The following is a 14,364-nucleotide window of genomic DNA, read 5'->3' as shown; positions in this document are numbered from 1 at the left end:
TCCTTATTTTGTAGTCGAAATGTTTTGTGTGTGCAGAAATACAAATTTAGATCGATTGCAAGCGTGTTAGATTTCATTGTCAGTGTACGTGTGTCACTGTGTCGGAACTGTGCCTCTCGAAACATTCAGTTAGCGTTAGACCTATGCTTTTGCTTTATTTTTATGATGACTCCTTAATTGCTGAACCGAATCATTAAGCAGAGCCTCTTTGTAAACCGCCATAAAACATAAAGTACCGTAATGTGCAATGCTGTAAGCGTAAAACTGACTTTTGAGAGGTTCCCTGAAATGCGTCAACTCGGCTAAGATTTAATGTCTATGAATGACGAACACAGTACGTGAACAGAGCAAACACATTGCTTGAAACTGTTTTGTTGCATTATGAAGCCTTGTTTGCAGCCACTTAAAAGTCTTATACGACAAGAATGTATTGCATAATTGATAAAAAAAAGAACTTACCAGAGAACTTTCGCCAAGCCAGCGGCTGCTCACCGCTAGGAATTCTGGGTGGTTGAGCACTTTGAAAACGTCCGGTTTACATTATGTTCCAAATAAGGATATCCTACTACGATTATGTTCCAAATAAGGATATCCTACTACGATGGAATACATCAATGAATTTTCAAACGGCTACACTTCCTTTCTGGTCGGAGGGGGGTGTTTTTTTGAAAGTGTTAGTGAATGGATTAAACATTTTAGCGGTCAAATCTCAATTTCTGTGAGAAAATGTAGACGAGGACCTTTAATGCTTGTCGAAACATATCTGATCACAGATAAGGTCGCAGTTTGTAGGTTGAATCTATGAATCGGCCACAGATAGATCTGCATTTCTGGTCAGAAACCAACATTTACACCACAGACATTCCAAACATTTATATTTATTGAGCGAGCCAGTCTGAAGAGTACTCGGGTCCAGCGCGAGCGTTTTTTTATTGGTCTGAACAGAACTTATTCAGGAAATACCTTACGAGTGTTTTCCCTCTGGTGTTAAGACGAAGTCACCAAGACAAACTTTATCAGTTTTGGAAATTATTTGTCATTTTCTCGGGCGAAAGACATAGGAAGAGACAGAACTTTGAAGCGACGCCATTTTTCGGATCAATGACGTGTTTTCGAACATCGCGTCACTTTCGGCGACATGAATGTTCTTTCCGATGGGCAGGTCAGGAAGAGAGGTGTTGGTACTGTCAATCCATGGACTTTGAACAAACCAAGGCGTCTCTCAGGAAGAGAGGTGTTGGTGCTGTCAATCCATGGACTTTGAACAAACCAAGGCGTCTCTCAGGAAGAGAGGTGTTGGTGCTGTCAATCCATGGACTTTGAACAAACCAAGGCGTCTCTCAGGAAGAGAGGTGTTGGTGCTGTCAATCCATGGACTTTGAACAAACCAAGGCGTCTCTCAGGAAGAGAGGTGTTGGTGCTGTCAATCCATGGACTTTGAACAAACCAAGGCGTCTCTCAGGAAGAGAGGTGTTGGTGCTGTCAATCCATGGACTTTGAACAAACCAAGGCGTCTCTCAGGAAGAGAGGTGTTGGTGCTGTCAATCCATGGACTTTGAACAAACCAAGGCGTCTCTCAGGAAGAGAGGTGTTGGTGCTGTCAATCCATGGACTTTGAACAAACCAAGGCGTCTCTCAGGAAGAGAGGTGTTGGTGCTGTCAATCCATGGACTTTGAACAAACCAAGGGGTCTCTCAGGAAGAGAGGTGTTGGTGCTGTCAGTCCATGGACTTTGAACAAACCAAGGCGTCTCTCAGGAAGAGAGGTGTTGGTGCTGTCAATCCATGGACTTTGAACAAACCAAGGCGTCTCTCAGGAAGAGAGGTGTTGGTGCTGTCAATCCATGGACTTTGAACAAACCAAGGCGTCTCTCAGGAAGAGAGGTGTTGGTGCTGTCAATCCATGGACTTTGAACAAACCAAGGCGTCTCTCAGGAAGAGAGGTGTTGGTGCTGTCAATCCATGGACTTTGAACAAACCAAGGCGTCTCTCAGGAAGAGAGGTGTTGGTGCTGTCAATCCATGGACTTTGAACAAACCAAGGCGTCTCTCAGGAAGAGAGGTGTTGGTGCTGTCAATCCATGGACTTTGAACAAACCAAGGCGTCTCTCAGGAAGAGAGGTGTTGGTGCTGTCAATCCATGGACTTTGAACAAACCAAGGCGTCTCTCAGGAAGAGAGGTGTTGGTGCTGTCAATCCATGGACTTTGAACAAACCAAGGGGTCTCTCAGGAAGAGAGGTGTTGGTGCTGTCAGTCCATGGACTTTGAACAAACCAAGGCGTCTCTCAGGAAGAGAGGTGTTGGTGCTGTCAATCCATGGACTTTGAACAAAACAAGGCGTCTCTCAGGAAGAGAGGTGTTGGTGCTGTCAATCCATGGACTTTGAACAAACCAAGGCGTCTCTCAGGAAGAGAGGTGTTGGTGCTGTCAATCCATGGACTTTGAACAAACCAAGGCGTCTCTCAGGAAGAGAGGTGTTGGTGCTGTCAATCCATGGACTTTGAACAAACCAAGGCGTCTCTCAGGAAGAGAGGTGTTGGTGCTGTCAATCCATGGACTTTGAACAAACCAAGGCGTCTCTCAGGAAGAGAGGTGTTGGTGCTGTCAATCCATGGGCTTTGAACAAACCAAGGCGTCTCTCAGGAAGAGAGGTGTTGGTGCTGTCAGTCCATGGACTTTGAACAAACCAAGGCGTCTCTCAGGAAGAGAGGTGTTGGTGCTGTCAATCCATGGACTTTGAACAAACCAAGGCGTCTCTCAGGAAGAGAGGTGTTGGTGCTGTCAATCCATGGACTTTGAACAAACCAAGGCGTCTCTCAGGAAGAGAGGTGTTGGTGCTGTCAATCCATGGACTTTGAACAAACCAAGGCGTCTCTCAGGAAGAGAGGTGTTGGTGCTGTCAATCCATGGACTTTGAACAAACCAAGGCGTCTCTCAGGAAGAGAGGTGTTGGTGCTGTCAGTCCATGGACTTTGAACAAACCAAGGCGTCTCTCAGGAAGAGAGGTGTTGGTGCTGTCAATCCATGGACTTTGAACAAACCAATGCGTCTCTCAGGAAGAGAGGTGTTGGTGCTGTCAATCCATGGACTTTGAACAAACCAAGGCGTCTCTCAGGAAGAGAGGTGTTGGTGCTGTCAGTCCATGGACTTTGAACAAACCAAGGCGTCTCTCAGGAAGAGAGGTGTTGGTGCTGTCAATCCATGGACTTTGAACAAACCAAGGCGTCTCTCAGGAAGAGAGGTGTTGGTGCTGTCAATCCATGGACTTTGAACAAACCAAGGCGTCTCTCAGGAAGAGAGGTGTTGGTGCTGTCAATCCATGGACTTTGAACAAACCAAGGCGTCTCTCAGGAAGAGAGGTGTTGGTGCTGTCAATCCATGGACTTTGAACAAACCAAGGCGTCTCTCAGGAAGAGAGGTGTTGGTGCTGTCAATCCATGGACTTTGAACAAACCAAGGCGTCTCTCAGGAAGAGAGGTGTTGGTGCTGTCAATCCATGGACTTTGAACAAACCAAGGCGTCTCTCAGGAAGAGAGGTGTTGGTGCTGTCAATCCATGGACTTTGAACAAACCAAGGCGTCTCTCAGGAAGAGAGGTGTTGGTGCTGTCAGTCCATGGACTTTGAACAAACCAAGGCGTCTCTCAGGAAGAGAGGTGTTGGTGCTGTCAATCCATGGACTTTGAACAAACCAATGCGTCTCTCAGGAAGAGAGGTGTTGGTGCTGTCAATCCATGGACTTTGAACAAACCAAGGCGTCTCTCAGGAAGAGAGGTGTTGGTGCTGTCAGTCCATGGACTTTGAACAAACCAAGGCGTCTCTCAGGAAGAGAGGTGTTGGTGCTGTCAATCCATGGACTTTGAACAAACCAATGCGTCTCTCAGGAAGAGAGGTGTTGGTGCTGTCAATCCATGGACTTTGAACAAACCAAGGCGTCTCTCAGGAAGAGAGGTGTTGGTGCTGTCAATCCATGGACTTTGAACAAACCAAGGCATCTCCCTTTGACCCTCTCATCTAAATAGAAATATCTAGCGTCAAAAGGGAAGCAAAGTTCTTGAAGACGTCACAAACGAGAATAATGGCGTCACGTTAAAGATCTGTCACATCTTAAATATGTCTCCCCATGAAATGTCAAGAATGTCGAACATGAAGTTTGTCTCGGTGACTAAGTCATATAAATAGAGGAAAAATACTCGTAAGGTCACTGCCCGGCTGTGCATATATCAGTATCGTATCTAGTTAATAACTGGCGTTTTCAGGAGGGTCCCCAGGACAAAGAACACTCCCTCCGTGTCGGAGTCTGCCTTCTCGACGTTCCTGGGACCTGAACTCACCACGTGGCTGGATGGACAACGGAAAATGGCGACCTCTCTTCTGCTCCATTCGGGACTTTCAGCCCGATGACGTAGAGCAGTGTCTGACCAATCACACGCTGTACTTGCTGGGTGACTCCAACATGAGGGTGTGGTGGGAGGCAATGAAAAACATGCTGACCTGTAACAGAGTGGAGAGTGGACATAAGCACAGACATCGACTGTGTGAGGTAAGACAGACAGACAGACAGACAGACAGACAGACAGACAGACAGACAGACATAGATATACATGCAGACAGACAGACAGACGGACGGACGGACGGACGGACGGACGGACGGACGGACGGGTAAGACTGACAGACAAGCACACAGACAGACTGACAGGCAGACACACAGACGGACGGACGGACGGACGGACGGACGGACGGATAGTCGGATAGACAGACTGACAGGCAAACAGGCAGGCAGACAGATATACACGCAGATAGACAGATAAAACGCAGACAGACAGACAGGCATACATGCAGACAGACAGGCATACATACATACAGACAGACAGACAGACAGACAGACAGACAGACATCAGACAGACATCAGACAGACAGACAGACAGAGAGTGTGTTGTGAATAGAAAGCCGTACAGGGAATTGTTAGAAGTACAGCAAAGCGGAGAGTGTGCACAAGTAGGGGAAGCTTAGGCTCCTAATATGGACCGGCTCCTAATATGGACCGGCTCCTTATATGGACCGGCTCCTAATATGGACCACCTTCTCTTCTGACAAACTAACGGCGCTAGAGCGCTCAAACAAGGTTTATTTGCTGTATTCACCCTCTCTGGATAACTTGCACATGTCAAAACAGTTGCAGAAACACAAATCTTAATACCGTTAGGCTTTTTCTCTTTTTTTCACTTTTGGCAGCGTTCACTCTAAATTTGCCGCCTAAAACGGACTCGTTTCTGTCCACAGCCAAAGGTTTTATCACACAAAAATTGCTATATATATATATATGACAGCTAAAACCGTATTTGTTACATTTTAGCAGTGTTGACCCCGAGTTTCTACTGCAAACAAAAAATAATAGCAAAATCTCAAAGTATGTGCGAGTCCCCTAATACGGACCACCTTCAACAAATCGAAGAAAATAAAAGCTAAAGGCTATTTTCATTAATTTATTAAGAAGCTTGCTGGAAATAACCTATAACTAGCCCTCGAGATTTAAAAAAAATGCAACAAAAAGTCTTCTTTTCGTGGAAGTTGATAATTTCACTTATTTTCAATCTGTTTTTGATAAGCTTCTTTAGTTTTCTGGTGTGCTTCAAATAATGCTCTCATCAACCCGAAACAGATAAATCTAGAGCATATTTTAATTAGGCTGACTTGTACACTAAGTCAGTGTAGCCTATCATGTTATTTTGAAATATAGGGGGCTTTTTACAGTGATTCGTGCAGGCCGCTTCACTGGTCCATATTAGACGCCCAGTTCCTAATATGGACCCTTTGTGATTTTTTCTGTATTTAATTTTTGCTGAATGTCTATCAAAGCTATTTCACTCTAATAAGGCCTAACGGTTAACCTAAGAGAGAAGAACTGCCAAACACAAAATGAAACTTCTTCGCAAGAAAACAAGCTAGTTATCAGCATGAAACAAAAGGTGGTCCAAATTAGGAGCTCTTAAGCTTCCCCTACTGTTAGAAGACAGACAGGCAGGCACGCAGACCGGCACACTGACAAAACACACTTGATGAAAAAAACACGCCCCCCGTCCCCCTCCGACACACGCACGCACGCACGCACGCTCGCGCATACAAACACACACCACTACCATCGTCTCGATTCCCCAGTCACTCTGTAAACATTTACTCCAAACTTGATTAAATATCAAAATAAATTAAAGGCATATGTACTCGATGACTATACACGCTAATTGCTTTACCAACAGCTGGAGACATGCTAAATTAAGTTCCCTGCAAAATATTGTGGTCTTCAATGTTGAGATATGTTAATTTTCATTTTGATCTGGATCGTCCTATTTATAGATTTGGCAACACATGTAACGTTGATGCAAGGGAGCTAACACCGCGGCTTTGTTGACATCCTCACTTTTTCAGAGGCTAGAACAAGCTGTAATGCATGTATTATGGTCCGCGCATGGTGACATATCGTCATTATATGGTCTTATGGTGCGTTTGACATCGATTATGGGCAAACTACACTTTGTAAACACGGGAGCGCGTACATATGCCTTTAATTCGGGATTAGTTAACTATCCTTGTATCTATTCATTCTTCTGGTGCATTTTTTTCGCAAACAGGTGGGGTCTCGCAGCATCAGCGTAAAGTCAGCAATTCACGGCTACCCAACCCACTCGACCAAATTTACCGAAAACGTGCCTCTTCCTGACGCGCTAAAGGAACTGCGTCACCATCGACGTCATCTTCATCGTGACGTCATTCTAGTCTTACACTACTACCTCCATTTTTCTTTCTTTGCTCTTGACGTGTTTCGAGTGAGAGTGAGAGATGCTCGTAGACACTTAGAAGAGTTTCTCCTCTCTATTCCAGATGCGAGGGTTTTTATCCGTGGCCCCCATGTTGTTTTGGACGGCTATAAGAAACACATCGAGCGAGGGGATATTTACGGACCGGCCTATATCCAGATTTGGAAAGAGGAGTTTGAAGGCTTGTGGGATAGAGTGACGTTCTTAGACTTCTGGGATATGACGATTGCTACGGAGAATGTGTCGTCACATCCGCCTCCTGATGTCATTAAGAAAATGGTCCGGGTTCTTTTGGGCTATATTTGTGATAGTTAGATGCCATTTTGGGAGTAATGGTTGAGGTGTGTGTGTAGGCCCCTATGTATGTGTGTGTGTGTGTGTGTGTGTGTGTGTGTATGTGTGTGCGTGCGTGTGTGTGTGCGCGCGCGTGTGTGTGTGTGTGCGTGTGTGTGTGCGTGTGTGTGTATAGGTATGTGTCTGTTTGTGTGTGTGTGCGTGTGTGTGTGCGTGTGTGTGTATGTGTGTGTGTGTGTATGTCTGTCTGTGTTTGTGACAGATTGTTAACTCAACGAGGATCCGAAGGACTAAGTTATTGAGAGAAAAAAGATCTCAAAAGTTTACTTTTCATTATCATAATTTTTTTTTTTTTAATAGCCAAATACTTCTCGCGCTCTTCTGATTTTGACACCCTATGTGTTTTCTCTCCTGTATGTTTTGGTTTTACTTTATTTCGACTTTTTCCTCGGACACAAAATTGTTTAGTTGTATAACATACGCACACACACACACACACACACACACACACACACACACACACACACACACACACACACACACACACACACACACACACACACACATACACACAGAACTTCGTTTGTGTAAGCCTATGTAACGATAATGGCAAGCTCTGATAATTTAAATTCTTGTTCTAGTTTGCAAGAATGTCAGGGGGGACAGAGAGAGAGAGAGAGACAGACAGAGAGAGAGAGACAGAGAGAGAGAGAGACATAGAGACACACAGAGAGAGAGACAGAGAGAGAGACAGAGACAGAGAGAGAGACAGAGAGAGACAGAAAGAGAGAGAGAGACAGAGACAGAGAGACAGAGAGAGAGAGAGATAGAGACAGAGAGAGACAGAGACAGAGAGAGAGAGACAGAGAGAGACAGAGACAGAGACAGAGACAGAGACAGAGAGACAGAGACAGAGACAGAGACAGAGAGAGAGAGAGAGACAGAGAGAGACAGAGAGTGAGAGAGACAGAGACAGAGAGAGACAGAGAGAGACACAGAGAGAGACAGAGAGAGACAGAGAGAGAGACAGAGAGAGAGACAGAGAGAGACAGAGACAGAGAGAGAGACAGAGAGAGACAGAGAGAGAGAGAGACAGAGAGAGAGAGACAGAGAGAGACAGAGAGAGACAGAGACAGAGACAGAGAGAGAGAGAGAAGGTAAGAGAGAGAGAGAGACAGAGACAGACAGAGACAGAGACAGAGAGAGAGAAGGTAAGGGAGAGAGAGAGAGAGAGAAGGGGAGGGAGAGAGAGAGGAGGGAGGGAGAGGGAGAGGTTGATGAGTAAAGGGAATCTATAGTATCTGTGTGTGTTTGTTCTTTAGTTAGCTTGTTCGTTCCGTTCTTAGAAGGTTGGGACATTGAGATAGATGGTTGAGGTTTGTCTGTTGCTGTTTTGTTCGCGCGTTTTTCAACATCAGTTGAGAATAGCAAACAAATGTCTTCTTTTAAGCCAGCGCCCAATAAAGCAATTCCAGTACGTTCCAGTTTGTCACACAGCTGCACACACACTCCCAGCCGTGCGCCTATGGAACACCGAACACACAGCCAATTCCAGCCCGTAACAAGTCGCGTAAGGCAAAATTACTACATTTAGTCAAGCTGTGGAACTCACAGAATGAAATTGAACGTAGTCCGCCGCTATAGTGCAAAAGGCAGTGAAAGTGACGAGCCTGTTTGGCGCGGTAGCGGTTGCGCTGTGCTTGATAGCACGCTTTACTGTACCTCTCTTCGTTTTAACTTTCTGAGCGTGTTTTTAATCCAAATGTAAACCTTGCCAATACTACAAGTAGTCGTATTGCCAATTTTATTTAAACCTTGTCACTTCGCCGGAATGTATTAAGTGAACATAAGGTCGGGTTCGGGAAAAGAGATTTCTTAGAAAAAAGTCTACTCTACAAAGACTGAGTTTTACTTTTCACGACATCAACACTCAAACAACTTTCACTACTACACAGTCGTCAAGGCAACACACTGTAATTTACTTTTAAACATTTATTACCTTTTCTTCACTTTCACTAACACTAACGCTAACACTTCTTTTCTCATACACAACTTCCGTAAAAAAACAATAACTATTAGCGAAACTAAACACTTGAGGAAAAACATAAACTAAACGCAGCTCTGAAGGGGAGGTAGGAAAAGTGCCCCTGAAAATACAATGCATAACACTCATAAACACACTATGACAAAACAAATGTAAATAATAAACAAACTGACAATAAGAACATAGGATTAGAATACAAATACAAAACGAGACAAACTCTTATGACTGATGACAAAACCTGAGCGCTTTAGAACCGAAAAGTATGTCCTGTGACGCACGACATAGGAATCAACATTGACAAGAAAATGTTCGATCACCATCTATGATAACAACTTTCTTTTAAACATGAACAAGAAGTTGTGTTTTGAGTTGCATATGACTAAGTGCAACAAAGTCAAATCAAAACGTCACTACGTCCACTAGTGATGAATTAAAAATACACCACTCACAGAAGAACCAAAACACTTGATGCCTCAAGTTCTTCTTTGATATGACTAAAATACATTTCAGCCTTATCTTACTCAGCCACACTGTACACAGTGTCACAAAAGAACTGTATCAGCATACACTAACACAAATGTGATTCCACTCTCATCAAAACAGTCCTATAAGTCCCAACTCCATCAGTCAAAGTTAGACTCCTCAACATGTATTTTCTCCCATCACAAAGTGACAAATACAAATAGTAACCAACAGAGAACTTGATACAAATTACAAACATAACATTTCAAACCACAGAACTCTTTCCGATACCCCAAATAGGTTTCTCCCAAACTCAAGACCACATGGGACCATGTGCACACAACAGACAATGACAAATACCATTTTCTATCTACTGAAATCATCTTCAATATTATTCATCCATGATTTATCTTTGCATAGAAATACAAGTAAACGGTTTGTGTGATCATCTCCCACAGTATTTTCAGTCTCTTACCTGAATTAGGAGCACTTTAATCCCCATGTTCTAGCCACCCGAAGCCGGTGCCATCTCTCTCAGAACATCATCCATCAAAAAGAGAGAAACCCCACTTCCAGACATGGGAACTCAAAAAGTTGGAAGGTGGTTTCATCATAAGTAATATATCTTCATAGTTAAAATTATAATTTCAACATCTAAATATTCCTTAAATGTAACCAATGACTTTCAGATACTTCTGATAATTTTCTCATCACTACTTCTATTTTATAACTTGATAATTGCAATTACCAGAATCTGACGAAAAGTAGTTAATTTAAGTCAAGGGAAGTAACCACCTGAAATACATGTCAAAATAATAAGTGCAGTTGTGTCCCTTTTACTTTAGTCACCTCTTAAATGGTAAGACAAATGCCACCACAGACAGTCTGTGTAAAATAAGAAATAATCCTTGTTAGGAATTATTTCACATGTTTACACAAACATATCATATCTATATGTTTTTGGAATCAGGAACCGACAAGGAATAAGATGAAAGTGTTTTTAAATTGATTTCGAAAATTTAATTTTGATCATAATTTTAAATTTGTTTAATGTTCAGAGCTTGTTTTTAATCCAAATATAACATATTTATATGATTTTGGAATCAGAAAATGATGAAGAATAAGATGAACGTAAATTTGGATCGTTTCATAAATTATAATTTTTGTGTGGTGTTTATATAGACACTTTTTTCATTGATGCTATAGGATAATCGTATTGATTGATTTCGTATGAACATTTTTGAATGTGATACCCCCTGACCCATTTACTCTTAACAGGTTATACAGTACTTTTATGCCGATAATTAAACCCCATGTATACTTGGAGGCTAAATTGTGACCACCGTCCCCACCTACCCCCCTCCCCTCCCCCAACCTCAGTTAACCCCCCCCCCTCCCCCCCCCCCCACAACCTCAGTTCCCCCCCCCCTTCCATATCCCCTGTCTTTTCAACAACACACCCTACTGTCTATGTCTGTGTCTTGTCTAGGTATGTACGTGTGTATGCGCTTTGTTGATAAACTCGGTGTATGATGTATGTTATGCTGTGTTTATGTGTATATAAAGGAAATAAAATGTACAAAAAAAAATTAAAAAAATATTTTTTTTACAATTTTCAGATTTTAATGACCAAAGTCATTAATTAATTTTTAAGCCACCAAGCTGAAATGCAATACCGAAGTCCGGCCTTCGTCGAAGATTGCGTGGCCAAAATTTCAATCAATTTGATTGAAAAATGAGGGTGTGACAGTGCCGCCTCAACTTTTACAAAAAGCCGGATATGACGTCATCAAAGACATTTATCGAAAAAATGAAAAATAAATCCGGAGATATCATACCCAGGAACTCTCATGTCAAATTTCATAAAGATCGGTCCAGTAGTTTGGTCTGAATCGCTCTACACACACACACACACACACACACACACACACACACACACACACACACACACACATACACCACGACCCTCGTCTCGATTCCCCCTCTATGTTAAAACATTTAGTCAAAACTTGACTAAATGTAACAAGAGACATGTAATTCATACCGTTACGCATTTGTAACAGTGATCGATTCCATGTTCGATCTTTGAAACAACACGGGATGTGTTTGTTTTTTTCGAGTGGAACGTTTGCTATACACTGACACGTCGTTATCGACTTTTGTTCCAGGCCATGTGTTTGGAGGACAAATCCTTGCAATGACACACACATACACGCACGCGCACGGAAGCAAGCATTCGCACGCACGCAAGCACGCGCACGCACGTACGTACGCAAGCAAGCACAAACACTCACACACACACACACACACACACACACACACACACACACAAGCACGCACACACACACATACACTCACTCACGCACTCTCTCTCACACACACACACACACCGTGGCACACACACATACACGCACGCTAGTATGCGCACTCACGCACGCACACGCACAAACACACATACGCTCACTCACGCACTAACGCACACACATACACACACACACACACACAGACACACTCACACGCACACACACAACACACACACACACACACACGCACACACACACACACACACTCACAAATACGTACGCGCATAGCCACGCCCGCATTCACACGTGAACGTATGCACATACACACAATCACGCAAAAATCCGAAAAAGAAAAATCCCGCCAACGGCGTTTGTCGGTCAGCTTGCGCAAGATTCCCCCTCCCCTCCTTCCCACCCCTCCCCCCTCCCCCCTCACCCCTTCCGCCAACTGCACACGCATTGTTTTTCTCTGTTTTCTCTCTCCACCCCTCCACCCCCCCCCCCCCCCCCCCGCTGTTGTGTTACCCGATAATGTCCCGAGCAGTCCACCCGGGGTGGATATAAAAGTTCAGCGGGCACCCCGCTACCCGGAAAAGGCGTGTTCACCAGAGTTATATCTCGGGTACACATACCCGACTCCCCTCGAGGTCATGTTGAGGTGTTCCAAACCAGGACGTTAGCGTGTAGGGTTACGCCGTTGGAAAATACGCAAAGTCTACGTGGCAAAGGTCTCAGTTTCAACAAAATTGCTCTTTTATCAAATTAACTCTATTTCTCAACGGTTTGCAATGATGTTTTTTTTGTATTTTTTATATCCCTGGACAATATTTACTACGTTCGCCCAAATGTAAGCACGAGACAGTGGAAGACAAACACCGAACACCTGCCGTGAGGACAAATCCTTGCAATGACATTCACACATGAAGGCTGTCCGTAATTGAGTCCGCAGTTGACTTTATGAAGATTTCGCATAGTCTTTGGAGAGAAAAGTCAATGCCAACACTTCGTGCAACGAGCTCAGTGAAGCAGACTTCGCAAATTCGACTTCGTCCAAATAATATCAGGCTTTCCACAGACAGTCGAAGACAACAAATCAACGCGAGACTAGACTAATTAGTTTTAACGTCCTCTTAGGACCAATTGGCCTATCTTGGGACAGGTAGAGTTAATATGCTATGATGAGGGGACAAAACACTGGACAGACATGCAAACAGAGAACACGACGTCAACGTGGAGTCGCACGTCCTGTTTTAAAACTGCCCAGTTATTTCGAAATCCCTTCCAACGTGTGCAGTCTGGTTTTGTCGCCTGGAACGTTGCTGGCTGAAGTGTTTGCTGGAGTTTGCATGCGTTGCTCTCTTAGCCACCGAAACCGCTTAATTAGTTGTATGGGACTGAAACTATATCTTGTCCACGTGAATTCTGCTTACTGGTGAAGTCAGGTAAGTGTTTTTCTCTCAAGTTATTGTGTTGCAATTTTTTTGAGTCAGGATATGCATGTATAGTGTTGTCATAGGTTGTCGATGCATGGTGTTGTGTTAAAATAAGGAGGTTTTGTGAGTCCTGGATGTGTGTGTGTGTGTGTGTGTTTGTGTGTGTTTGTGTGTGTTTGTGTATGTGAGTGTGTGTGTGTGTGTGTGTGTGTGCGTGCGTATCAGTGTGTGTGTGTGTGCGCGCATGCGTGTGCGTGTGTGTGTGCTAGGTATCTTAACATATCCGCACGTGTGAAGTGCTTGTCAGGGTTTGTCTGTGTGTGCGTAAGTACGTGTGTGTACATATGTGTAAGTACCCATGCGCAGACGCAAATGTTTGTAAGTGTGTCAGAGTGTTTTGTGCGTTATACGCTCAATGTCAATGCAATATGAAGCGACTCTTTCAGTTTTTTTAGTCGTTGTGCGGTGGGGGGGGGGGGGGTTATGTGTGCATGCAGCTAATACAAAAAGATGTACAAGTTAAACTTGTCCCACCTCTTTTAGATGTTCGGCCGTGAACGAACTGCGGCACACTCACACATGTCAATTACTTAAATCTCCTTCTTCACAAAGCGATGAATATTACCAAAAACGTCATGCACGTTATTGCCCGGGGGAATTTTTTTAAGTACATAAACTTATTTAAAAAATATTGTCAAGCTCTTTCTGATCGCATGCACTATCATTTTAAACGACACGACCGTCAGTGCTGGTGCTGCAGCCATTGTTTTGCAGGACGAAGTCCTTGTGAGTCGACACCAAGTACATGTCCGGGGAAATACACGACCATCAGTGCTGTTGCTGCAGCCATTGTTGTGCAGGACGAAGTCCTTGTGCGTCGACACCAAGTAAATGTCCGGGGAAATAGGCGCAACAGCACTAACTTTGTTCGGGAATACAATTTGATTACATTTGTATGGGCTTTTTTCACACCAATACCCCTTTATAGGTTTATGTACAGGGCTTTGTTTTCTGCT

At 43.8% G+C, this 14,364-nt stretch overlaps 2 protein-coding genes across 3 annotated transcripts in view; both read left to right on the top strand.

The window, feature by feature from the left end:
- The window catches only part of LOC138980485 (NXPE family member 4-like), a 46,141-nt gene extending 38,854 nt beyond the window's left edge, over nt 1–7,287 (top strand). Inside the window, exons 6-7 of one of the 2 annotated variants that reach the window (XM_070353366.1) lie at nt 4,257–4,540; nt 6,627–7,287. In XM_070353366.1, the coding sequence (XP_070209467.1) occupies nt 4,257–4,540; nt 6,627–7,127 (785 nt within the window). In that variant the 3' untranslated portion in view covers nt 7,128–7,287. The remainder of the gene's footprint in view (nt 1–4,256; nt 4,541–6,626) is intronic. The other variant, XM_070353367.1, reaches the window with a different exon arrangement.
- A 5,156-nt stretch (nt 7,288–12,443) lies between these two features.
- Nucleotides 12,444–14,364, top strand: part of LOC138980484 (putative ankyrin repeat protein RF_1087) — a 65,649-nt gene continuing 63,728 nt past the window's right edge. Inside the window, exon 1 of the mRNA XM_070353365.1 lies at nt 12,444–13,357. The gene's annotated coding sequence lies outside the window, so the exon portion shown is untranslated. The remainder of the gene's footprint in view (nt 13,358–14,364) is intronic.

This window comes from Littorina saxatilis, linkage group LG11 (assembly GCF_037325665.1).
Source record: "Littorina saxatilis isolate snail1 linkage group LG11, US_GU_Lsax_2.0, whole genome shotgun sequence".
Taxonomy (NCBI): Eukaryota; Metazoa; Mollusca; class Gastropoda; order Littorinimorpha; family Littorinidae; genus Littorina; species Littorina saxatilis.
The sequence above is the reverse complement of the archived record's forward strand: the minus strand, read 5'-3'. Positions and strand labels throughout refer to the sequence as shown.